At 36.0% G+C, this 26,062-nt stretch overlaps 3 protein-coding genes and 1 long non-coding RNA gene across 4 annotated transcripts; 2 read left to right on the top strand and 2 right to left on the bottom strand.

The window, feature by feature from the left end:
* Nucleotides 1-1,802: 1,802 nt before the first annotated feature.
* LOC124450397 lies at nucleotides 1,803-10,816 on the top strand. Its single transcript, XR_006949958.1, has 6 exons — nucleotides 1,803-1,822; nucleotides 8,670-8,735; nucleotides 9,323-9,388; nucleotides 9,576-9,654; nucleotides 10,519-10,590; nucleotides 10,661-10,816. It is a non-coding gene; the product is annotated as an uncharacterized LOC124450397 (long non-coding RNA).
* LOC124450393 (armadillo repeat-containing protein 1-like) lies at nucleotides 10,773-13,538 on the bottom strand. Its single transcript, XM_047001050.1, has 8 exons — nucleotides 13,353-13,538; nucleotides 13,209-13,283; nucleotides 12,869-12,960; nucleotides 12,693-12,788; nucleotides 12,502-12,580; nucleotides 11,742-11,933; nucleotides 11,334-11,454; nucleotides 10,773-11,257 (listed from the first exon to the last, which is right to left on the bottom strand). The coding sequence occupies exons 1-8, from the start codon at nucleotides 13,425-13,427 to the stop codon at nucleotides 11,139-11,141; spliced, it is 849 nt and encodes a 282-aa protein (XP_046857006.1). The 5' UTR covers nucleotides 13,428-13,538; the 3' UTR covers nucleotides 10,773-11,138.
* On the top strand, nucleotides 13,522-18,316 carry LOC124450391 (mitochondrial fission regulator 2-like). The gene is made up of 8 exons (XM_047001048.1): nucleotides 13,522-13,791; nucleotides 13,867-14,079; nucleotides 14,257-14,524; nucleotides 15,165-15,247; nucleotides 16,518-16,627; nucleotides 16,975-17,099; nucleotides 17,209-17,300; nucleotides 18,025-18,316. The coding sequence occupies exons 1-8, from the start codon at nucleotides 13,678-13,680 to the stop codon at nucleotides 18,079-18,081; spliced, it is 1,062 nt and encodes a 353-aa protein (XP_046857004.1). The 5' UTR covers nucleotides 13,522-13,677; the 3' UTR covers nucleotides 18,082-18,316.
* Nucleotides 18,317-18,997: 681 nt separating this feature from the next.
* Nucleotides 18,998-21,298, bottom strand: LOC124450392. Its single transcript, XM_047001049.1, has 3 exons — nucleotides 20,715-21,298; nucleotides 19,756-19,976; nucleotides 18,998-19,406 (listed from the first exon to the last, which is right to left on the bottom strand). Exons 1-3 carry the CDS (start codon nucleotides 21,234-21,236, stop codon nucleotides 19,184-19,186), a joined length of 966 nt encoding a protein of 321 aa, XP_046857005.1. The 5' UTR covers nucleotides 21,237-21,298; the 3' UTR covers nucleotides 18,998-19,183.
* Between the last annotated feature and the right edge of the window lie 4,764 nt (nucleotides 21,299-26,062).

Genomic DNA, 26,062 nt, shown 5'->3' with positions numbered 1-26,062 from the left:
TTGCTGGCGCAAGTTTTTCTCAGTACTTGATTGGTTGCTGGCGCAAGTTTTTCTCAGTACTTGATTGGTTGCTGGCGCAAGTTTTTCTCAGTAGTTGAGTGGATGTTGTCGAAAGTTTTCTCAGTACTTGATTGGTTGCTGGCGCAAGTTTTTCTCAGTACTTGATTGGTTGCTGGCGCAAGTTTTCTCAGTATTTGATTGGTTGCTGGCGCAAGTTTTTCTCAGTACCAGATTGGTTGCTGGCGCAAGTTTTCTCAGTACTTGAGTGGTTGTTGGCGCAAGTTTTTCTCAGTACTTGAGTGGTTGTTGTCGCAAGTTTTTCTTAGTTTTTGAGTGGTTGTTGTCGCAAGTTTTTCTCAGTACTTGATTGGTTGTTGGCGCAAGTTTTTCTCCGTACGTGATTGGTTGCTGGCGCAAGTTTTTCTCAGTATTTGAGTGGTTGTTGTCGAAAGTTTTCTCAGTACTTGATTGGTTGCTGGCGCAAGTTTTTCTCAGTACTTGATTGGTTGTTGGCGCAAGTTTTTCTCAGTACTTGATTGGTTGCTGGCGTAAGTTTTTCTTAGTACTTGAGTGGTTGTTGTCGCAAGTTTTTCTCAGTACTTGAGTGGTTGTTGTCGCAAGTTTTTCTCAGTACTTAATTGGTTGTTGGCGCAGGTTTTTCTCAGTACTTGATTGGTTGCTGGCGTAAGTTCTTCTCAGTACTTGATTGGTTGTTGGCGCAAGTTTTTCTCAGTACTTGATTGGTTGCTGGCGCAAGTTTTTCTCAGTGCTTGATTCGTTGCTGGCGTAAGTTTTTCGCAGTACTTGATTGGTAGCTAGCGCAAGTTTTTCTCAGTACTTGATTGGTTGCTGGCGCAAGTTTTTCTCAGTGCTTGATTCGTTGCTGGCGTAAGTTTTTCGCAGTACTTGATTGGTAGCTAGCGCAAGTTTTTCTCAGTACTTGAGTGGTTGTTGTCGAAAGTTTTTCTCAGTACTTGATTGGTTGCTGGCGCAAGTTTTTCTCAGTACTTGATTGGTTGCTGACGCAAGTTTTTCTCAGTACTTGATTGGTTGCTGGCGCAAGTTTTTCTCAGTAGTTGAGTGGATGTTGTCGAAAGTTTTTCTCAGTACTTGATTGGTTGCTGGCGCAAGTTTTTCTCAGTACTTGATTGGTTGCTGGCGCAAGTTTTTCTCAGTATTTGATTGGTTGCTGGCGCAAGTTTTTCTCAGTACTTGATTGGTTGCTGGCGCAAGTTTTTCTCAGTACTTGAGTGGTTGTTGGCGCAAGTTTTTCTCAGTACTTGAGTGGTTGTTGTCGCAAGTTTTTCTTAGTTTTTGAGTGGTTGTTGTCGCAAGTTTTTCTCAGTACTTGATTGGTTGTTGGCGCAAGTTTTTCTCAGTACTTGAGTGGTTGTTGTCGCAAGTTTTTCTCAGTTTTGAGTGGTTGTTGTCGCAAGTTTTTCTCAGTACTTGATTGGTTGTTGGCGCAAGTTTTTCTCAGTACTTGATTGGTTGCTGGCGCAAGTTTTTCTCAGTGCTTGATTCGTTGCTGGCGTAAGTTTTTCGCAGTACTTGATTGGTTGCTGGCGCAAGTTTTTCTCAGTATTTGAGTGGTTGTTGTCGAAAGTTTTTCGCAGTACTTGATTGGTTGCTGGCGCAAGTTTTTCTCAGTACTTGATTGGTTGTTGGCGCAAGTTTTTCTCAGTACTTGATTGGTTGCTGGCGTAAGTTTTTCTTAGTACTTGAGTGGTTGTTGTCGCAAGTTTTTCTCAGTACTTGAGTGGTTCTTGGGGCACGTTTTTCACGGTACTTTCACGGCACGTAGGAAGCTAATGAACCTAAGGTTAGCTTATTCTAATGTTGTCACGTGACTTTATATGTATGAGGCTAAATGGATACACCAAACCACCTTTCCGACGGTAGACACACGTGTCAAAAGTACGAGATGAAACTGCAAAGTTCGGACATTCAAATGGTCGGTCATAGTATTGTTTATGTAAAATGGTGGCAGTAAAATGGTTAGGAGATGCTTTTGAGTTTTGGGCTGTTTGTGAATTTGATTCCAGCTGTTTAGAACGATTATTTATAAAGGCATAAGGCACAACAGTAAGCATGAACTATTTTGCGTTAAAAAACATAACGATCAAAGGAAAGCTTGAATACTGGCATGTTGTCGCGCTAATGACTTTTTTGTAAGGATTGTTACGGCCTTTAAGGCCTGACTTTTAGAAGCAGCTAAAATCAGATCTTGGAATGAAATGCATACTACATGCATGTACGTGATAAATTTAGACGGCTGTCTCTATGCGATCAAAAAATTCTTTTGAATCCGAAAAGTGTACTGTTTAATTGCAGAATTACTCGAGAAGAGAAATTACTTTGTAGATTGAATCATGAAAATATTGTAAGAAAAAAGAAATTTACTATCCAAAATGAATGAAAATTTGTAACATAAGGGTTGAAAGCGAGCTTCTATTTAAGCGATACGAATTGCTTGGCTTATTAAATGTTATCTTTGTAAAAACTATTATGAAAAAGTAGACATTCCCTTTTTTTCATGAAGTCTATGGGTGCTTTCGTTCATGAGGAGAGAGTTATATTGTATAAGGAGGCTCTCGTTCATCACGAGAGAGTTATGAGAAAGTTACGTTGTAAAGATTACAAGTAAAAAAGGCAGAAATTGTTTGAAACTTTGCAGTATGCTAGAATGCTCTAGTTTCTTTTATAAGAAACTCTTGTACACAAAAAGATAAAATTCAAAAGCAAAAAACCCCGTTTTCGGTCCATGCTTCCCGATACCTTCTTAAGCCTAAGGCACTAGAACGCCGCATGTTAACGTTTCGATAAGAGATTTCGGCCCCTCCGCGCTATCCTACTTGGGGATGCCAATACGTAGCAAGCTTCCGCCCATCGGACCCCGAGATCACCTGCGATAGGCTTTGCTCGGGGTACGCAGGGAGAGTGCGGTCGCGACCGAAGTCTGGGCCCCTAAGCCACTGCATACTATATCGCACCCAGCTTCCACTGCTAGTTGACATCTACTATATAACATATTAGCTTTATATATATCTACATAAATTCAAAGGCTCACAATAGTTGTGGTATTATTAAAGTCACTACTGCGCACGCCCAGATGATTTCTTTAATAATTTGCGACTAAGTAAGCAATTTAGCCCAAAGGTAGTGCAGGTAGTTACAGTTGGTCGTTTCCATGACTATGAACAATTAGTCAAATTGACTGCGCACGCTCAAGCGCATGCGCAGATGATTTCTTTATTAAATTGTTACTAAGCATGCTATTTACTTCAAAATCGGTACTAATCAATGAAGTCTACAACAACTGGAAGGCTAACTTGGACGCCATCTTTGAAGCCTGCATGAGCGCCGCCATTGAAGGTACGGAAGCGAAATACATCACTTCGAAATTGCCGGATTTTTTGCAAAAAACAGTGGTCTTCAAGCCAGCTTAATGTTTAAAAATCTTAAACAATGTTTGGACTTTAATATAAAACAATTTTGAACGACATTTGTACATGTTTAAGCTTCTTTTTAGAAGGATGAAAAGCAAACTTTGTTTTGACACGTGAAAGCATGCCTTATAACTTGAATACAAAACTGACACCCCTCGATTTTTTTCATTAAAAGGATGTAAAACATACTTGTCTATCCTTGTAATATTGCTTGAATCTTTGAAAATGAAGCTGTCAGGGCAAAAAAACGCTGTTTTTTGGTAATTTTTGTGTGTCCGAGCAAAATTAGCTCGCCCCAGTCCTTTTTGAAAGTTCAGAGCGTAAACAAAAAGAAAAACACTTTGCAGAATATTTCATAAAGTTAGCAAAAAAATATTTTGAGTTCGTTTTAAAAAAAACTGTTATGCCATATTATTGTGTTATTATTAATTGCACCATTAAGGAGTCGAAAGGGATAATACCCAATTAAAAAAAAAAAGACAAAAACACAATTGACACTCCATATTCATAACTTTTGAAACACTTAAGTAAAAATTGTAATGTAATTCAAGTATTAAAAAGATTATTAGCCTAATATTATAGAATCATCATATATTTTCACAAATATGACCAAACATTTTAAACACACATCCTAAAATTTAATATATTACATATACATTTATCATCATATGTATTACAAGAAAAAACTAATTTTATATTCAATATGATATACTATAAAATATACTATGATACATGATATAGCTTTGCTTGCTTTATAATCATTTTAAAACCCTGGTTCAAACCACTGAGGATGAGGGTTGATTTTTGGCCTTTATGTAGAGCAGGTTATATTAGCAATACTTGTCATAGTGTACACTTGGCTATTTATTTATAAACATGAACTTGCTGATAAAATGCTCAATACATAAATATGGATGCATGTCAAATCTTCCACCAGTTCTTAAGAAGTGAGAGAAGTAAACGACAAGAACCAACAATCATCCACAATTCAAAATTTCAAATCATCAGTTTCACACATTACAAAAAGAGCATGTGAAATTCTTACAAAGCAAGTCTAACTTTGAAAGCAATAAAATTGTTATGAAACATGTTACATTAAGTGGATTGTGTGTATTTTGCACAGCATTCAAAGATACAGACTACCTGTTATCAGTTTATCTTAAATTTTTGGTCTTTCGACGACAAATGAGAAATTCATATTTCGAAACAAGTTCTCCCTTTTATGTTTTATATAATACAGCGTTACGTATACAAAACATGTCTTGGAACGTCCACAATGCATCTTAACACATTAATAACCAAATTTTGCTAACAGTTTTGAAAAAAATAAAGCATTTAGGCAAGCAGTTTTTGCAAAACAATCCGTCACGCAAATAAAACAGTCCACGCGAGATACACGCGAAGCGGCAAATCAGCTTCTATGTGGCTTCAAACATGACTAGGTTTGTTTATAATGAGTTAGCCTTCCAGTTGTTGTAGAGTTTACTGGTACTAATAGATGTAGTTGGTCCGTTGTCATGACCATTGAGCTCTATAAGACCTGGAGGGGCAAAGGGGCCTGGGCCTCGTGGTCAAAAACATGGCGGTAATGGCGGATTTTGGTGGTCAAAACTTCCACTTTAAAAATTTTTTTCAATATTCACTCCCTCCTGATTTCTAATACTGTTTGTATGGACGAAAACAAGTGAGAAAAAAAAACAATTACGATACCGACAGCATATCATGTGAAAATAATGCTTCAGCATTGCGTGAAAAACACAGTACAGACACATCAAAATAAAGAAGATCGACGGTAGAGAAACGCATATTTTGGATGTAACATTTAAGTTATTTTATGACATTTTAGCCTTTTAAAAGTGAAAATCAAACGGCATTCTTTACTAGACCTGTCAATCTCGTCAAACTTATACATTATTTCATGCTTTTGTGTGTTTGACTGTTTGTCAACAGTTTGGTGCACCTATTTTCTTGCTTCAAATGGATAAATCTGTGTAAAAATGCTCCTAAGGAAGCGAGAAAATGTTTGCTTCAGTCCTACGACATAAGTCAACTAAAAATTTACCATGGTTAAGTATCATAAGTGTATTGTCATTACCTGATAAATCTACTGAAAACTCATAAAGAAAGTATGTTGAACTAGAAGAGCTACAAAAAAGAAAAAAATTCAAAACACCATGACACTGTTGCTTGGTAATTTGTATTTTGTAAACAGCTTGGCAGAATCTTGGATCTATTACTGAACAGAACTACATTAATTTTCCATTGAAATTACAAACTTGGAAACTAAAGTGCATTGGTTTCTCTGACAAAAACACTGTCTATTGCTGCATGAAGGCAAAATAGTTATCTGACAGTGTAGGTGAAGAAATTTATCAAGTTCTATAGATATTATTGTGCATTACTTACAGTTTTTTGGAATTGTGTAATATATGTCATGAACAAGATATAATTTTTCAAAAATGCTAACCCCTTCGAGCACTACTACTCTTCTGTTTTGCTTAAACAACTTACAGCTACCAATACTAATTATTTATATGTACAAACTAACATTTGGGAATTAAATGATAAACAACTTGTTAAATCTTTGTATTTTACATCAAGCCTTTGAATTAGTTCCTTTTATCTTTTGGTAAAAAAATATTAATGAAAGACTTACAAATCAAGTTTCTTGAAAATAGTATTTTGTACAAAGAAACTAAATAATTGGAAAGGTCACATGTTGAAGACAGACTTTGCTTCTTTGACTAGGTTGCTTGACCATGAGCAAATTTAAATTTGTTTACAATTTGTTTAAAGAATTCTTTTTATAAATTTCTACTAATTCTTCATAAGACACAAAGAATTTCTTTGCCATCTATTTTTGCTTCTTCTACATCCAACTTCATTGTAACCAATGCATCCGATGTGAATTTGTGGATCACCTGGAATCATAACAAGTATGGATTTGATGAGATGAGACAATAATATGTTTAATTTTTCATGCATATTGATATAATCATAATATGCAACAAATCTTAGCACATTGCTCAACACACTACTTTTATCTTGGTTTTGAAGTAGTAACCAGTTTACTATAACAATAAATACTTCATTTACAGAAACGCTAAGTAGTACTTTAAAACTGTTTGCATAAATCCAACTTTCCAACCCATTATAATTGTCTACACTATACATTCAGTCAAATTGAGCAGGCAAACAGTTTAATAGTTATTTTATTATACAACATATACCATAGTTCTCATTAATTTTGCATGGCACTGCATTCAATTTCAACACAACTCTGTTGTAAACTTTCCCTTCATCTTTTCAAAAACATGAACAAATTATGCCCATTTTGGGAGGTAAACTCAATTCAAATCAGGAGAGTTTAGCTTGATGCCTTGAACATGATACAAGATGGATGCAAAACTCGATAAAAATTGACAGCTTCGACATGTCTGGCGAGCGATTAAGTGAAGAACAAACAAGACTGGACCAAAATAACTTTAAATTAAAACTTAGTAGTAGAAACACTCTTCAAGTATCGTGTTAAAAACAAAATAGTAAAACTAATACTGTGCTACTTACCGGAGTCAAGAAATGTTCCCTTTTCTGTCGCTATTTCAGCATCCGCAAACCACAGAAGTTGGCAGTTTAATAAATAAAATTTTAATAAAGTGTTTATGTTAGGAAAATAAATAGTTTTGATATTTTCTAAACTCGCAATTGTGGTGGTCAAATCAGGGTGGGCGACAAAAATTTTATTTCATGAGCCCGCGTCTCTCCGCTGACTTTGACCACCAAAATCCGCCATGTTTTTGACCACGCGGCTGCGCGCTGATAATTTATAGTAATTTTGCTGACGTTTCCCCTCCAGGTCTTATAGAACTCAATGGTCATGACCACGAACTTGGGCAGCTAGTCAAGTGGACTGCACTTGCTCAAGAAAACTGCGCATGCGCAGATGATTGATCTGAAAATTTTTTGACTGAGCGAGCTAATTATTCCATTAATTGGTGCTACTACATCCAATTAGTCGTTGCCATAACCATGAACATGGAGAGTTGGTGGAGTTGACTACGGATGCTTAGATGCATTTTCAATTAATTTGAAATTAGCGCTTTTAGATGCGCTTATCAAGTTTTCAATCATTTATTTTTGCTTGTTTTGACAAATGCAAATCAAACCCATAAATACTTTGTTATGGCTCTTGCAATATCTGTGACAGCGTTAGAGATGTTTTTATTTACTCTAACACCTTCTGCCTTTATAATTAGTCGTTGTAGATTTCTAAAATATGATTTACAAACGCCCCAAGAGCATCTTCTTTCTATTTTATTGCCACTATTCTACATATACAATACTATGTCCGACCGTTTGATTGTCCGAATTGATCTCGTATTTTTGACGCGTGTGTTTACCGAGGGAAAGGTTGATTTTTAGATACTTTTTGGAACAGCAAATGGCAGCAGTTTATCTTATTCCTATAGTGTCTGCTGAGATAGCCGATCTGAATGCATGCCATTTTTAACGCCAAGTCGTGCAATTTTTTTAATGTGCTTGCTTCGCTATTTGAGTGATATTTGAGAGGGGCATTTCATATAATGTGTAATTGTTGTACCTCCTACATCCATTTTAAGTTTTATCAACCGCTTTTCTCCACGATTAGAATGTGATATTTGAGAGTGGCATTTCATGTAATGTGTAATTGTTGTACCCCCTACATCCATTTTAAGTTTTATCAACCGCTTTTCTCCACGATTAGAATGTGATGTTTGAGTGGCATTTCATGTAATGTGTAATTGTTTACCCCTACATCCATTTTAAGTTTTATCAACCGCTTTTCTCCACGATTAGAATGTGATGTTTGAGAGTGGCATTTCATGTAATGTGTAATTGTTGTACCTCCTACATCCATTTTAAGTTTTATTAACCGCTTTTCTCCACGACTAGAATGTGATGTTTGAGAGTGGCATTTCATATAATGTGTAATTGTTGTACCTCCTACATCCATTTTAAGTTTTATTAACCGCTTTTCTCCACGATTAGAATGTGATGTTTGAGAGTGGCATTTCATATAATGTGTAATTGTTGTACCTCCTACATCCATTTTAAGTTTTATCAACCGCTTTTCTCCACGATTAGAATGTGATATTTGAGAGTGGCATTTCATGTAATGTGTAATTGTTGTACCCCCTACATCCATTTTAAGTTTTATTAACCGCTTTTCTCCACGATTAGAATCGATCATCGACTGCTTCTAGCAAATCATCGAAAGCTGCCGAGAAAACAGCGTATCTTAAAAAGGTATCGAATCACTTCATTGTTAAAACGTTTCATGGTGGGATGTTAAAATCATTTTTTTGTCATACATACTTGTTAAGGCCCGTTCACACGATCCCATTTTGTCGGATCCGAAAAAAATAGATCGTTTGAACACGTATAAAGTGAGCTTTCGACAGTCGGATTCTTCAATCAAATAGATCACATAGAAATAGAATTTGCTCTATTTTCATCCAGCAAGATCAAAGGAAGCCGACAAGTGAAATTACGTAGATTTGAAAAAGACTTTGAAACAAGACTTGGAAACAAGTACAAAGATACAAAAAATATATCGATAAATGTACTGGATAGCACAAACGGTTGCTCACACGACTTTAAATATCTAAACGAATATATACATCAACAAAATTATCGGACCGTCTAAACAAGCAACCAAACCCGTGTGAACGGGAGGCTTTTATATTTTCCTTTCCAAGAGTTTATTCTATTCCTTCCTGTTTATCCAACGGTATCCTTACGCTTATTTCATTGCTCATCCTTTGTCCTTATGTTTATACCTTGCTATCATTATCTACCCCTAGTCTCGTACTAAACATCAACTTCTACAACAGGCATTAAAGCTTCTTGGAACGGAAAAGTTTAGCGAATTATCGGATGCTATAAAGCAATTTAAACAGGTAAGTTTGTTGGTGTGTTTCTACGGGGGGATGGAGTCTTTTCATTTTACTTTTAGATCTTGCAACACGTTAACAAGATCTTTACCAAACCTGCCCAAGGTTGGTGGTGACAACACACGTCACCACCAACATAACCACATCAACCCGCAAATCAACTAAATTATTCTCTTTCATTTTGACGATATAGAATAATGATTTTGAAAGATTTCTGTTCTTTATGATGACAATGTTGCTCAAAGAAAAGAAGTTTTATGAATTATTTTTGGGTAAGACATCATTACAGCTACGTGAGTATTTCTGTTTGTACGTATAACACCAAGAGTAGACCTCAAGGTCGAGATGAGAACACATTATTTGCCATTGACTCGTGAGAAAAAGATCTGTTGTTTTAATTATGTTGTTTTTAATGATTTCCCGCTTTAGTTGTGCGTTGTGTGCAATTCAAGGTTTTCCTTGTCCTTAAATTTTTAAAAATGTCCTGGAAAAGGCTTAGATTTCATTGCTTTTGCAATGTGCAAACTCTTGATTAGGTGATGACAGCGTTTATGATGTGTGAAACGCCAGTTGTTTGTACATGGTTAAATGTTTGGTAGGGCCTTGAGCTTGTGTTAAGATTGTTTAGACACTCCTGTCGGAGCAGGATGAGATGATTTTAGAATCATCTCATCCTGCTCCGACACATTCGACCTCATGATCCACGAAAGTCTCCTCATCTCCAAACTAAAACCTTCACTTAACACCCTAGGCAGCTCCTTCCCTCTTAAGCTTTTCTAGTCTCAACACCTCACCCTAACAATACATCACATCACACATTCACAGTAATCTGATACCTCAAGCTATGTAAATAACTATATATAGATCTATAATTCTTCTTAACTTCCTTATTAGTCTGAAGATGTCTTGAGTAACGACGAAACGTCTTTATTTTAATAAAATTCATAAAGCCAAATTGTTTATGACTTTGTTTAAAATTATATGTTGTGCTCTAATATTTATATTGAGAATCCGTTTCCCGCCTGGCACTTTATTGCCAACAATATTGTTTAGACACTTGGATACTACCAATTTGACCTTAAGAATTTAATCGTTTCACGAATCATCTACAAAATTGTGCCTTAATTTTCTTCTAGGTTTTGCTGAGAATCTAAGGGGATCAAACAGAGCAAAGTTTCTTGAGAAATTCACTGATATTACTGGCGAAGGTAAAATGTCTGTCTTCATCAACGTTTGAACTTATGTCCGATTGATAATTGTCTTTCTAAAAATTTTCAGCTGTACCGGATGAATATGAAAAAAGAAAGAGATCTGAACCTACACAAGAGCCTGAACCGGACGTTTCTTCTACAAAAATACGTAAACTTAGTTGACATACGTGTACACGAGCTGAGAGAATTTTTCAGGCGATTTAATGAATTTCAAATACTGTGATGCTCTTTCTAAAGATAGTTCAAAAAAATGGCTAATCTATACAACAGATTGCTTGGGATTCGCCCTCTGAAGCCCGTTTCAAATAAACGGTGTATCTGTATACATGCCATCGAAGAAAACGCTTAACTAAACTTTTGAAATTACAACGAAGTATGGCTTTTTGTCATTTTGTCAAAACGCTTCCTAGAACATTTGCCTTTGTACAAAATGTTGAATCAACGGTTGCATTGGCACCACATAAACAATAAAACCTTTCTCTTTACACTAGGTTTGTGTTAACCTTTGCAGTACAAATTTACAATGTTCCTTGATAGATTTGTAGCTATGGAATTCCATAGCATAAGAATTTCACCAATAAAGCGTTTTGCTTATAAAACTGCCGACGGAACCGAACCAGCCTTGGTTCTCTTTGTCCTGCGATTTTTTTACTCGAGCCAATGCCTGCAAAACGAGGGTCCTGCTGAGCATTTTTTATCTAGTTTAAAAAATTTATGATTTGGCGATTTACGCGCCATACCGTTTTGGTTGCTGGAGCTTCGTCGTCTTCTGGAAGATAATCGGGAAGATTTTGACTGCTCAAGAGCGTAGCTTTTGTTTTGGCTTTTGTTGTGACTAACCGACTTGAAACACAAATTCATCTGAAATCAAACAAGGTGGCTTTAGCATAACATCTTCGATAGCCTTAACTAATTTTGAGAAATTGTCGGTGAAATTTATTAGCTCGACGTATATCGGGGATGGTGCCTCGAAAGCACTTCAACCTATACAGTTTTTCAACACAGTTTCTCGTCAAATAACTTGTAAAAACGATACGTCTAAGTTTAACTGTATCCAGATTGATTCTTCAATTAGGCAACAAAATATAGTTTATCTTCTCAAAGAAGCAAGAACTAAGTATGGACAAAACATATTACAAGTCTCCTACCTCTTCGCCTTGTTCATTTTTCACAATTTGTTGTGCTGTGAGTAATTTTGTTTTATTTATGGTCTGACAAATTGTCTCCGCTGTTGTCTCTGGTCTTGCTCGAACTATACAACGTGATTTGGTCATGTCAAAGGTAAAACTCACGAGGCCACGGACAGTGAGCAATTGTTCTTCGCAAATACGTTTCGTTATCTAGTTAATATCGAAATAACATTAAATAAGTCGATATTACGTTCCGTTTTCTTCGATATAATTGCGATCGAGGTTCACGTTTTAATTGAATGGGGGTTTGGAAAAAACCTCTGATTACTTTTGGACCTTATTTTAATTCGGATAGAAACTTGAGCACACTTTATGATTACAATTTACAAAGACATAAGTGCCTGAGGCAAGGTTTAAACAATTTAAAAATTGAGCGTTTTTCATTGTTCTAATATTCAAGATCGATTTTCAAGATGGAGTGAAGTAAAGTGAATGGTTTGAACCAGGGAGTATCGTTACATGTTTGTAAATGTAGATTGTCCAGGTTGGTATAGTCCTGAGAAGGACTGTTTTTGTTGTTGTTGACTGACGTTTCAACAGCCTTAGTGGTAGTCATCTTCAGAGTCAAAGAGTGTTTTTTTTTTACCCTGAAGATGACTGCAGTTGTCTATACATCAGTGAACACCAACAGTCCTTCTCAGGACTCTACTAACCTGGACGAGCTACATCTACAAACATGTAATGGAGTGAATTGTTGTACATAAACAAATGCACCAACCTGACTTGTGAGGCCTTTAATCTGTATGGTATATGTTTTTGTTCTTCGAGACGTGTTCCCTAAGACTGATGGTGGACGACTAAACATTGTTGAAAGAAGAGTTGTCTGTCAATTGTGATATGCTTTAAAGAAATTGGTTTCAGTTCTGGTCACATTATGGTTACAAACAAATATTTGTTGCATTAAATTACCTTGAAATGTTGGTTGTGGGTCGTGCTTGCTGTTGGTGTGAATGGTTCAAGGTGCCATAGATTTCTGTGGCTAATTGTTTGGCTTTAACATCATTCCTGAAGACATTCAGGTAAATTCAATGGGTAAAGTTTAAAATTTATTGCTTGCTTAAACTGAAAACCTCATACTTTTGTACCTGTGCATGATGGCTCTCAAGCTTTCTAACATTCCCAGTTCTTTTTTCATAGCATTTCTGTTAGGCTTGTGTTCAGAGAGATTCTTCAAAGCCTTGATATGTTTTAAAAATTGATGAAGTTAATTTTTTAGCTCAACTGGCAAAATAGAAGTTATTTTAGTAAAAGTTTCATGAAATTGGTAGTGAGTCAAGATAAATAAGAACTTCTAGAAATCTTTTGACTGAATTATTACAATTGCTTGTGTGGAGCTTGTATGTGAAGACATGTTTGTACACCAAGTTTATTATTTATCATGAGAAAATGCATCTACCATCATCCCTCAGTTTAACATCCAAGTACCTGTAAAGCTGTTGTAATCACATACGTATCACTGTTATCAAGGAATAGCACTAGACCGGCAAGACAGCCTCTGTCCTACAATATAACAGACAGTGTAATACGGTCTAAATGAAAAGATAAACATTGCATTTTCATTCACCTTACCTTGACAATCGTTGATCTGTTTTGAGGATCATCAGACAACTGTTTCAAATGGTCGACGAGAGCTCTTGCTTCCATTTCAATTAATAAAGTAATTTCGGCAACAATAGTTGTTCAAAAAGCGAAATTTTTTAAAGATGATGAATGCTTTCTTTGCTCTGTGATGAACAAACGGACATACGAAAATTGAATATACCTCGCTTTGATTTGATTGGTCGTTGAAAAGAAATAGCATTTGTGATTGGTTGAAATATTAAAACACCCTCGCCACGCACGATTTCAAACGGTACACACATCAAATTTCAAAAGCCACGAAAATTCAAACACAATGGAACCCGAAGGTGACTTGAATATTCGCGAGGAAATATTGCATATTTTAAACCATTTATCCGAGATACTTCGACGGCTATGGCAAACAGACGAAGGGGAAACTATATTTATGGTACTTATATTTTATTTTGCTTAATAACATGTTAAAATTCTTTCATTCATGGAATTGTTATCCTCCATTTATCAGAGATGGAAACCGTTGTTTCTTCGAAAAAATGGTGAAAAAAAGAGCGTGTTACGATACGTTAGCAATAAACTACCAGCTGCCATTTTCTTCGCCTTTGATCCGCTATGGTCCTATTCAAGAAGTATTCGGGCGCACATGATGACGAGGAAAAGTTTCATTCGCAAAATTGCCACGAGACTACCTCTTCAACCCAGCAAACGACCATATTTTTATGTGAGTTATTGCGTCAGTTTGCCATTTTAATTTTAAACTTTCGCATTTTTAAATTTGTAAAACTTCTTTCAGTTTACAGCACATTAGGTCTGATTTTATGAACAATTTTGCCAAATTTATCATGTCAACTCAATAATTTCACCAAACGTCCAATAATGTCCAAATTTCTGATTACAGATGCTTCATCAAGCTGGTGTGGGACAACATGGGATGAATTTAAAAAGTGAAAGATTTATTCACAGCACGCCATGTCGTAATACATTAATCACTCCTGATTGTGACGTATGGGACAGTATGGTTGATGATCATGAAGATACTCGTCATGTATCTTTCGCAATTTCTAATGATACTGTGCAGAAAATCACAGCATTGGAAGATGAATTGAGTCGATTGAGAGCACAGATTGCTGGCTTTGTTTTGAAACAAGATGCAAATGATGTTCCTGGTATGAAAGTTATGTTTCAAATGTTTAGAAATGATAGTCGTACTTAAAAAAATGTCATGTGCAATCTTGAGTTGCAGAATTTGCTTTAATATTTGTTGCATGTGTTGCTTTTTATGATACATTAAAGTTGCACATGTTATCTTGAATGTTAAACACATGACTTGACCATGTGACCTCCCTAGAGTTGCACATGTTATCTCAAATGTTAAACACATGACTTGACCATGTGACCTTCCTAGAGTTGCACATGTTATCTCAAATGTTAAACACATGACTTGACCATGTGACCTCCCTTGAGTTGCACATGTTATCTCAAATGTTGAACACATGACTTGACCATGTGACCTCCCTAGAGTTGCACATGTTATCTCAAATGTTAAACACATGATTGACCATGTGACCTCCCTAGAGTTGCTCGTCAAACCCTTGACCTTTTCAACTGTTTCATTTCATGATTATACTCGACCTAGTCCTTTTAATGTCAGTCAAAATATTAAGGGTTGTTTGACCTACCATTGCTTGACTATTTTATTGAAGATGGTCGTTATTCCAACATGACCATTCAACATCATGCTAGCTGTAACAAAAGTTACATTTCACTATAAGCTTTTATTAATGTTTCATTTTTTATATTTCATAGGTAACATGGCACCACCACCTCCGCTACCCCCACCTCCTCCACCTGCACCAACTTCCACCAGCATAGTAGCCACTCCTCAAAAGGTACAGAGCATGATTGTCTTTTAAAGTTTTAATTTATTGTTTTTAGAAGTGTTAGACATACAAAAACATATTTTACAGTAGAATGAAATATCCAAATTGTTGAATATAATTTTTGGTCAAATGCTTGAAGATTATGATCTCTAGGTGTGTCAAAGTTGGTTTACAATAACTATTTACGGCACCCCTCTCAGTCTACAATGACCATTAGGCACAGCACTGTTAATGCTGACCACCACCTTCTTCACTGTTGGTTGACCATGACCACCACCAACTTAAATGTTGGTTGACCATGACCACCACCACCTTCACTGTAAGTTGACCATGACCACCACCTATGTCACTCTTGGTCGTCCATGACCACCACCTACATCACTGTTGGCTGACCATTACCACCACCTTCTTCACTGTTGGTTGACCATGACCACCACCTCGTCACTGTTGGCTGACCATTACCACCACCTTCTTCACTGTTGGTTGACCATGACCACCACCTACGTCACTGTTGGCTGACCATTACCACCACCTTCTTCACTGTTGGTTGACCATGACCACCGCCAACTTAACCTGTTGGTTGACCATGACCACCACCTTCTTCACTGTTGGTTGACCATGACCACCGCCAACTTAAATGTTGGTTGACCATGACCACCACCTTCTTCACTGTTGGTTGACCATGACCACCACCTTCTTCACTGTTGGTTGACCATGACCACCACCTTCTTCACTGTTGGTCAACCATGACCACCACCTTCTTCATTGTTGTTTGACCATGATCACCGCCAACTTAACTGTTGGTCGGGCATGACCACCACCTTCTTCATTGTTGTTTGACCATGACCACCACCTTCTTCACTGTTGGTTGACCATGACCACCACCTTCTTCATTGTTGTTTGACCATGATCACCGCCAACTTAACTGTTGGTCGGGCATGACCACCACCTACGTTACTGTTGGTCGACCATGACCACCACCTACGTCAACGTTGGTCGACCATGACCACCACCTACGTCACTGTTGGTTGAGCATGTATATAACCAGTTTAAGAAGCAGGTTTTATTTGTATACAAACGTTAAGTGGTACCACGCAGTTTTCCTTGAAAAGAAGTTTTTTGACTGCATGTGTATATATATATATATATAACATATACAAAGTGTATATATATACATATATATATACTTGACGTCTGTATGAAAAATATATGAAAAATATTTTTTGAAAGTGCAACACTGGCACTGCATCATTGTAAAATTTCTTTGGTTTTATTTTAGAACACAGTTGAGAAAATTTCTGACAACCGTAAGAATAAAGACAAGGGTGTCCTAAACATGGCTACGATACTAAAAGATTTGAATCAAGTGAAATTGAAAGCAGTTGAACGGTAAACTTTCAAATTTACTACCGGTGTTTTAAGATACTGCATTGATTGTGGCTTTATCTTCGACTCATTGGCCAATGACCTCTTTGCATTAATCGATTAAGCTCAGAGTCACTTCGAAAAATGGATGAGAAACGCTTCTCTTTTTTTAACGATCATTCACTTTTTTACATTTAGCCGAAACAATACATTTAAATTAGTTTAAGTTGTGTGCGCATGCGTGCATTATAAGTTGTTCGTTGTATTTTAGATCATCTGGGGTACACCTATACGTAGAACCGAAAAATACATTTCAATTAGTTTAAGTCGTGTGCGCATGCGTACATTACAGGTTGTTCATTGTATTTTAGATCACCTGGGGGTACACCTATACGTCGAGCCCCGCTTAAAGTGAAGAAAAGTGATCCAGCATCTATTATCGCCGATGCTTTGAAAAACAAGTTTGCCAAGTCAAGAATGGCTACCTACTCACCAGGTATTTTTGTCCTCTTTGTTTGCCGTTATGTTTTATGTTGAATTCATGTGTTAGTACATCGTATCTTAAATATGGAGCTCATGTGTTGAGATAATTTTTTTGCTTTAAGACAAGGAGAACCAAAATATGAACAGTCCAGGAAATTCATTTAACAACACACCAAGTCCACAGCCGTTATTCAAAAAACCACTTTCAAACAAGGTATGTCACATGTACTTCATGTTAGTTACTTCAATGGTTTTCTCTACATTTACGACATACATATACAAAAATTTTGCCTCGAATATGCTACTCATTGCCTACGTATGTGTTTTCAACCTAGAAAAATTTTGAAATTGAACGGCAACCCTCCCGAAGTAGCCACCAAAATGTAATCTAAATACCCTCACACTTCCGTTCAAAATAATTATGGCTCCATAAAAACAAGCGTCAGCTCCGACAAAATTTTCAAGTCCGAAAATTCAACTTTTAACACACTGCTCCTCACTTTCCCGCCAGAGAAAAAACGCTCTCAGATGTTAGATAATTACGTTATCTAATGTCTGGGTTAATAATGACAATTTGGTTCTCATTGTCTTATCTGATGACGGAGGAAACGAAATATTGGAAGTGCGAATTGTGCAACACCGGCCATTTGTTATTGTAGCAGTACCTAAGTTTTTACTTTTTATCTTCGACAATATTTACCGATTTTTTCTTTATCTTTTTGTCGGAGTTTTTACACATTTATTGAATAGGAGTTTCACTTAACTCTCACAACTCTCGCATATAATCACAACCGGAGTTTTAGTTTTAACTGAACAACGTTTCGGGCTTTAGAAAAATACATCATTACTCCGTCTCAACTATGTGCACACCACTGCAACTGAGGGGAGGGTTAATAAAGATCTCATTGTTGGATTCAGTGATAAATATTTATTTTTAGCCAAATCAAAGAAATCTTTCACTGGATGAGGTGAACTCCATACCAATGCGTGTTTAAAATTCTTCTTCGTGCAATATTATTGCGAACAGGAAGGGAATTCCATTTTAATACATCTACAAAATCTAGAGCGATATCGAGATTTGGCCATTTTATCTTGATGGTTAAATAACAGTCTGCATTTTACGTTGCGCGCCACGCAAGTACGATGGAAAGTGCGCCTGCGTTATAACTGTACATACGTAGCATATAATTTGGCAACTTTTGATATAAATACAATTGTGCAGTAAAAGAATTTTGGCCTGTTATATATTTATAGATCAGAGACGTGTGTCCCATAGTCTATGACATTTATACATGTACGTATCCATTGATTATACGGACTTTGGATATTTTGAAAGATCATCCCATCATAATGAAGACTGACAACTGCGTCAACTTTAGTGAATCGATTAAACATTTCTCATCATAGACATTCGCATTGCCATTTTCTCCTGGTTATATGTGTTAGATTTAATTTTGCTAAACTTCTGTCTGGAAAATCTGTCTGCCTAAGCCAGGAATATGAAATCGGGAACTCGTTGATGTTTTTTGATGAGACGTTTTGTCTTCAAGCATGAGTCGTTATGTTATCAAAAATGTCTGAATGAATCAAATCTGATGCTGAAACGCGAGTCCATTACATAGACCAGTCTAGTGTTTTCATTAGGAGTGATCTGATGTTGAAACTTGAGTTCTTATATATTCCAGTCTATTGTCTTCATCAAAAGTGATCTGATGTTGAAACTTGAGTTCTTATATACTCCAGTCTAGTGTCTTCATCAAAAGTGATCTGATGTTGAAACTTGAGTTGTTATACACTACTGTTCTCTTCGGGAGTGATTTTATCGCTTCAATCCTTATACACTCTAATCTGCTATCGCCATTAGAATAAAACTATTCATTAATAGATTTAAGACGTTATCTAAACTGAAGATTTTACCACGTTCAAAAAATTTGAGTTATTAATTATAAGCTTATAGTTCATTACGAATGGAAACATTGGAAACCAAGATATAGTGTTCTTACATGAAAAACGATGTATGTCTGTTTATATGCGAGCATCTTTTTTTCTCTACATGTATATAAGTATTCAAAAAGTCCACAATTTGCTGCTTCTAGCTTAAGGCATTAAAAACAAATTCAAGAGTGAAAATATGACGATAGACAAGAATCCATTACATCTATGACCTGATGAGGAGTATGTGGCAATCCGGGGGGGTTCTGGTCTCAGGTCGGACGAAGACGAAGGATAGGTGTCACACCACGATCGTTGTTGATTTCTCACGGTGTTCAAAATCCTCCAATTAGACGAGTGTGACAATGTACGGATTGGTTTGTCAAGACTGAAATATAAAAGTTTCAAACAACTATAAAAGTGGACAGCACAATCAGTTGAAGGGGAGGATGAGAATAACTGAGTCACTATGAATGACAATTCACAATCTTCAATGAATTTCAATCCATACATCCGAAACTGATTTCATTAATGAAAAAATAATAAACTATTGTAATATGTATATATAAATTATAATATCAAAGAATCTTGGTGTGCACATTATGTAATGGTTGCCATGCTGGATGATTTTAATAAAGCATTTTCCTCATTTACAAAGCCAATGTCACGTGTAAATTTCATTGTTCTTTCACTTCAAGGAAATGGTTGCACAGTACTTATATATCAATATGACTTACCAGTCATGGATTACTTGATGGCAATCGTGTTTATCCAGTTTTATCAAGAGCTCAGTTTCGTCTGCTGAACAGTATGTTGCTTCACAATGGATTTCAGCTATTTGTGAAACACAAACATCTGAAAGAATTCTTTTTCCATTGCTGTATCGGGCTTTGCGCAAAACTGACGTTTGATATGTGAGAGACCTTCTTTGATAATCGTCAAGGAACTCCGCTGGCATCTAAAAATAAGTTGAAAATATCGTTACAGAAACGGTATCTAATATGACATTAATTTCTGATGATGTTTAAAACTGATCGTCTCAATAATTTCATTAACTTATCATTTTAAGAAATTTGTGTTGCATGTAGCGGTCTATATATAATATATTAATCCTAACACGGTTTTATATGCACGTGAAAAACATGTGACTTGGACGAGTTTGAACTCGACCTTCGGAATACTAGTCCGCCGCTCTACCTGTTGAGCTACCAAGCCCACAGGGATGGGAAACGAGTCAAATCTCTTTTTAAACTGCGTATGGACGAGAGATTCTCGTCACTATAGCAGTTTACTGGATGGCACCGTGTTTCGACTTTATTCCAAACCCATCATCAGAGAATATATAAATTATATTATAGGCTTTGGAAGAATGTAACGGTCTTGTAATAATACAAGAAATTCTATTGTCACGGCATGTAAGAAAAATGAAAAACATACATACGAACATGTTTTCAGTTCAAGGTAAAATTTTCATGGTCTATTTTCAAAAAGTACAACTATATCGAAAATTCTTGTTTTTAGAAAGAACGAAGTTATAAGTCTTTTAATTCTTCTCAATCGATCTGTTCCTATTCTAGAACGAAGATAATTTATAGCAGAGAATTAGAAGAAAAGAAACAATTTTCATTCCTTTTTTGTAAATTCCAAATGCACGATCACAAATAGCTATATATTATTCATACACGTGGTTACATACCTTAAACATTGGCTGTGGACAAACACCTCTAACGTATGCATTATTTGCAACACATCGACTGTTTGAACGTTTCCCTTTTATTAACTTTGGGCAAAAGTTGTTCTTCATCAAACTATCGACGAGTGTTGAAGGACAACGAGAGTAAACTTTGTTACACAGCCTGTTGACATCACCATAATTTCGACTGTAATCGCTTTCTGAACATCTTGGGGTCACTTGTGAACATAAGGCTTCTTTAAGAGCATTTATACATGGAAATAAATAACCTGTTTGGCGATAGAAATTGAGTGCTTGTGAAACGATGTCGTTTCGCTGTTGGTAAACTTTGGCGATGTACGTATTCAATGTCCAGTTCAATGTACAAGGACTTGCACTTTGTACGGAAACACATCCCTCTCTTTTCGAAAATACATAAAGTTTTCCATCGGGCGCTTTTCGTTTCACGATGTTGCACAAGGAGACATCGATAAGTAACGTCTGTAGAAGAAAAAGCAAAATTATTTCTTTATAAGAATGTGCCATTATTTTTCAGTGAAGTATAAAGTTGCTCTCAGCACGTCTGTCTGGAAAGATGCACAGAATTCAATATCACAATTACCTTCTATACAGCTATATTGTCACTGTTGCAAAACCATATCCGAAAATCCGTAATTTGCATGATTGCGTGAAAGCGGAAGTCTTCAACGCAAATAATTTTATAGCTAAAGGGATAACGCTGGTGCTTTCTTTACTTCAAGTATAATAAATGACAAAGCTCGAATATTTTCTTTTTTGTAGAATATTCCCACTGATAATCGACCACAAGTATTATCCTGCAACAATTGCAGGAAGAGCTGATGCCAATTTAAGACATTTTGCTCCGAAAAAATACGTTCTTGTAAATGCACGGGTAAATTTTCGTGATTATTAGTTAACTCTTTAATCAAAAAAGCTAGCTGAAATATGCGTATGTATTATTCATATTCAAGTGCGTTTACGACTCTAAGGCTAACTCTAGCTCTAGTTTGTCCAACTAAAACAACATATTCTTTTGGATCAATATCATAACACCCTTAAAATATTTATAAATCTGATGGAATATATGTTAAAATAAACCCACAATATTTGGTCAGTTAAGCCTAGGCCATACTATCGTCCATATCGGCAAAAATTAGAACGAAAACTGCCGCAACGAAAATCTTGAACGAAAACGCAACGAAAGTTTCGTTTTCGTGCATATTAGGAAGAGTTGAACTTTTGACCTTTTTCGTTAACGAAAACGCATGCAATTGACTTATAATCTAAAACTTAACTACACTAAGATGGCGGGGTTGCGTGAAGTATTAATAAATCTGTTGCGAGAAAAAACAATTTGTCGTCACTCGCAAGTATTTTATGAGTCTGTTTTCTTTGTTCTGTTCTCGTAACTCTTTAATCAAATTGTTAAATAATCCAAGTCGATCACGTCGTTTATTAATTGGGTGAATCTAGTATCGGCCTTTGATTGTCTTGCTAAATGCTTCCTTTCAACTTCAGAAGGAGTAACTTCTTGCAAGAGGAAGACACCATTTCTTTTTTCCTTGTTTTGTTACTGCACAACGGCTACTACAAAGACACATCCAACAATAATACTGTTTACGTTTTAGCTGATCTTTGTAAATATGCTTGCAATTTTACGTCGTGTCTGGCATGTTTTCGTGCACGAATTTTCGTTTTGTTTTCGTTTTCGTGAATATAGACGATAGTGTGGCCTAGGCTTTTTAAGGAGAATGACGAAAGATGCAATATGGTGTTGAATTTCAAATAGATGACTTGCATTGTTTACGGTTTGCTGGCAGGCCCGTTTTGTCAATTATTTTCGGACAACACCATCAAGAATGGTTAACCTCTCTTCGGATTAGTCTGCCGGCTAGCAAAAAAACCAAACATGCAGGTCGTCTACAGTGTTTTTTATCAGTCGCCATGTTATAAAGATTTATGTTAATTTCATGCTTTGTTGAGCATTGCGCGATCGGCACTTCGATGTGCTCCCCCAACATGGCCGCTTGACGTCACATGCAAACACACTACATAGAATATGGAAGTTGTCACTTCAAAGTAAACTCTGCGTACAAGATATTTGGTTTGAAAGTTTTCACAAGTTTAAAGCATTTTGCTAAGCTGGAAAATGTATTGGTTCTCTATACATCCACCACAATTTCAGTTAATATTTTAATATAGTGTTGACGTTATTTAAATTCAAATCAACGAAAGATTTTTATCATTTTCATAATACCGATAAAAACAATGGAATTTTACTAAAAAAATTAAAGAATTCCTTTTAGTTAAACATTTGAAAATTGCTCTCGAAAAATTTTATATCGACGAGTGGCAAATTATAGATGATAAATAACGATGACTGTTACAAATTAGTTGTGACGTATGACTCTGACTGTAAAAGGAAACTGAACGTTAAAAAATTAAAAAAAAAACAAAGCAGAACTTAAATCAAGTTAAATAAACATGTGATCACTGACCAAAAAAGTGCATTGTTCGTATCTTGTTAACACAGTGTTTCGGGAGATACACCCGAAAGCCAAGAAACTAAATTAGAAATGAAAGGTCAATTTTTGTCATATTTACGAACATAGGATAATTATATGTTAGGAAAAATGATAATAGTTTGCTTGACTGCAAATACGGATACTGTTTTTTTTTGCTTCGAAACGAAACTGAGGGAAAACTGGCGGATCCAGTAAAAAACCCTCCAACAAAAGAAAGTCCAAAGTTCAAGAAATTTCATTTCTGTTTTTGATGTTTGATTTTTGTTGTCTTTGGTTTTTGTGATCCCAATGATCTATTTTAGCGTACGAAAACGTAGCTAGCTTACACGTGAGAGTCTTTTAAAAGAAAAGACTCTTTTTTACTTCGCCTGCCCACAAATTTTGGCGTTGATACATGCATAAAAAATTTCGATGGAGAATATGAAATAAACCAGCGCATAATGTTAAACAGACTTTTGTATTGATCAAACAAACGAAAAAGGAAAGTAACAACAAATTATATGCCGTAATATACACAATAAACAAAACGTACATGCATATTTACGAAATACAAAAGCACAAAATAACTTAATTAAATAACCGAAGTGACGTCATGACAAAAACGAAAATCATCTTCGATGTCGCAATTTGACTTTCTTCTATTCAAAATTTCTAGATCTTTTTGAGTTAGAGCATCGTTAATAGCTGGTTTTCACTCGTGATTTTTCTCAGAAAATTTAACGTTAGTGAAAAATCGGTTTTATCAAAATGTTTAGCGAAAGTATTTAAGAAGGAAATTTACACATTCTGCCTAACGAAAGTCACAGAGAAACTCTTTTAGTAAGGACGCTTTCTTCTAGGCGTTTCTGTCCAATATGCTTGTTTATCGATAGTCAAATTCCGAGCTTGAAATGTCCTTCGTCCTATAAGCGGGCCTACAAACATACTCGAAAAAAACGTCACAAACGTCAATATAGTGAATGAGCTAGAGTAGAAATCAAATTAAATGCATTTGAAATACAAATAAAATGCATTACCTGTTATTCGTAAGCTGTCCTTACTAATCTGAGCCCTGGTGACTTAGATAGTTGGTGGATTTTAGTTTGTTTTTTTGTATTAAAAACTTTATCGATCATTTTTCTCTCAAAATGTTAAAGAATGCTGTTTGAAAACGACGATCAACATCCTGAAACATTTTAGCATGCATTTTTCAAAATAGTAAAGAGTGAAAGCCAGCTATTTACTCGCAACGCGTGACCTCCTTAAATAAGAAACGTTAATGGAAAGATTCACTCCCAAAAATCCTAATATTTGAGTTGAAATTGTTTTCGTTAATCAATTGTCAAAATAGACCATCGGGATCCATTTTTCATAAAATCGTACTCATGCGCACTAACTTCAACACTTATCTACTCAACTTACGAACCACAATACCGCGATCATGTTGTTCCATAATGGCCTCCTTTAGCTCTTCGTCCTGTACTGCCCGTTTTCATGATCTAGTGCGAATGTTTCCATACACGCGCATAGGCTGTTACACAACGTTCTTTTCCGCACATGGAGTAACGAACATCTTTAACCAGTAAACAGATATCACCAACTGTCCTTTCGCAACCATGATTTTGTCATACAACGTTCTTTCAGTAACTTTATACAATTTATTGTCCATACATAGATTATCGAACTGCTTTATAACCAATAAAGAACAGATATTATTAACATCTCTTTCTCGAACATGCCCTGTAGACTATATTTGAATTTTGGTGTCAAATTGATCAGACGATACGGGAATTCATAAAATGGCACCGGTTTTGGTTCTAAAATAAAACATCTTGTATAAAATATACATGCAGAAACCTCAATAGGAAAGGATGACTTAAGACAGGCTTGCAGACTTTCCCATCCGTCTCAATCTTACACAGAGAAGAAAATTCTTCGATTTATCAACGCGCGAAGATATTTATCCAGCGTGGGTAAAACAGTTTTACAAGTCATGTTTGTGCAGCATATTTCTCGTTAAACACAGTTTTAAGTTCTGAACAAAAGCTTCTTTTTGCTTGTTTTATGTGCTTAAATTATCGTGTCCTTGTAAACATACAGTGATTAAAAGCTCACAATTCAAAGCGTACTCACGTGATGACTGCCACTGACGCAAAGCCAGATGGGAATGGAAACATTTCACTACCCCAGTTTAATAATCGCTCGAAGAATGTTTTCTGTAGAATCGATCCCATGTGAACGTCAGTTGACAACCCAAAAGTGGGCACATATAACAATGGGGCCCATCATCATTATATGCACAAACAACTGACATCCACAAAGAATCCAAACTACAAATGAACATTTTTGGCCATGAATCACCATGACACATGTAAGAGTAATTGAAGTGAATGGCACAGATGGTTATAAGCTGACAAACAAGTAAGAGTAATTGAAGTGAATGGCACAGATGGTTATAAGCTGTCATAACATGGAGGTCACCAAAGAAATAAGAAAAAAATGTAAATGAAATGTTTTTGAGTTAGACTTTGCAGAACGAGTCACTGCGACCAACTTGTTGATTTCCGTTTGAAAACTCCGTACTTATGCACCAACGTTCTTCATTCGTTCATGGGGAACTTCACAATTGATGTAGATCAACCAGGATTTTCTTAATTCATCATCAGCACAGAAACTTTTTCTCAATTTTTTCACAAATTTACAGATGCCGTTTTACTTAGGTTTTTAGTTATCTATAATCAAGCGCATACTTCTTCTTTGAACAGACAGAGTTCATCTTTACAACGTTTAAACGACCCAATATCTTATGGTTGGAGTACGAACACGCGAATTTAAATACTTTTACAC

Source organism: Xenia sp. Carnegie-2017, unplaced genomic scaffold (assembly GCF_021976095.1).
Source record: "Xenia sp. Carnegie-2017 unplaced genomic scaffold, XeniaSp_v1 HiC_scaffold_24, whole genome shotgun sequence".
In the NCBI taxonomy this organism is placed as follows: Eukaryota; Metazoa; Cnidaria; class Anthozoa; order Malacalcyonacea; family Xeniidae; genus Xenia; species Xenia sp. Carnegie-2017.
The sequence above is the reverse complement of the archived record's forward strand: the minus strand, read 5'-3'. Positions and strand labels throughout refer to the sequence as shown.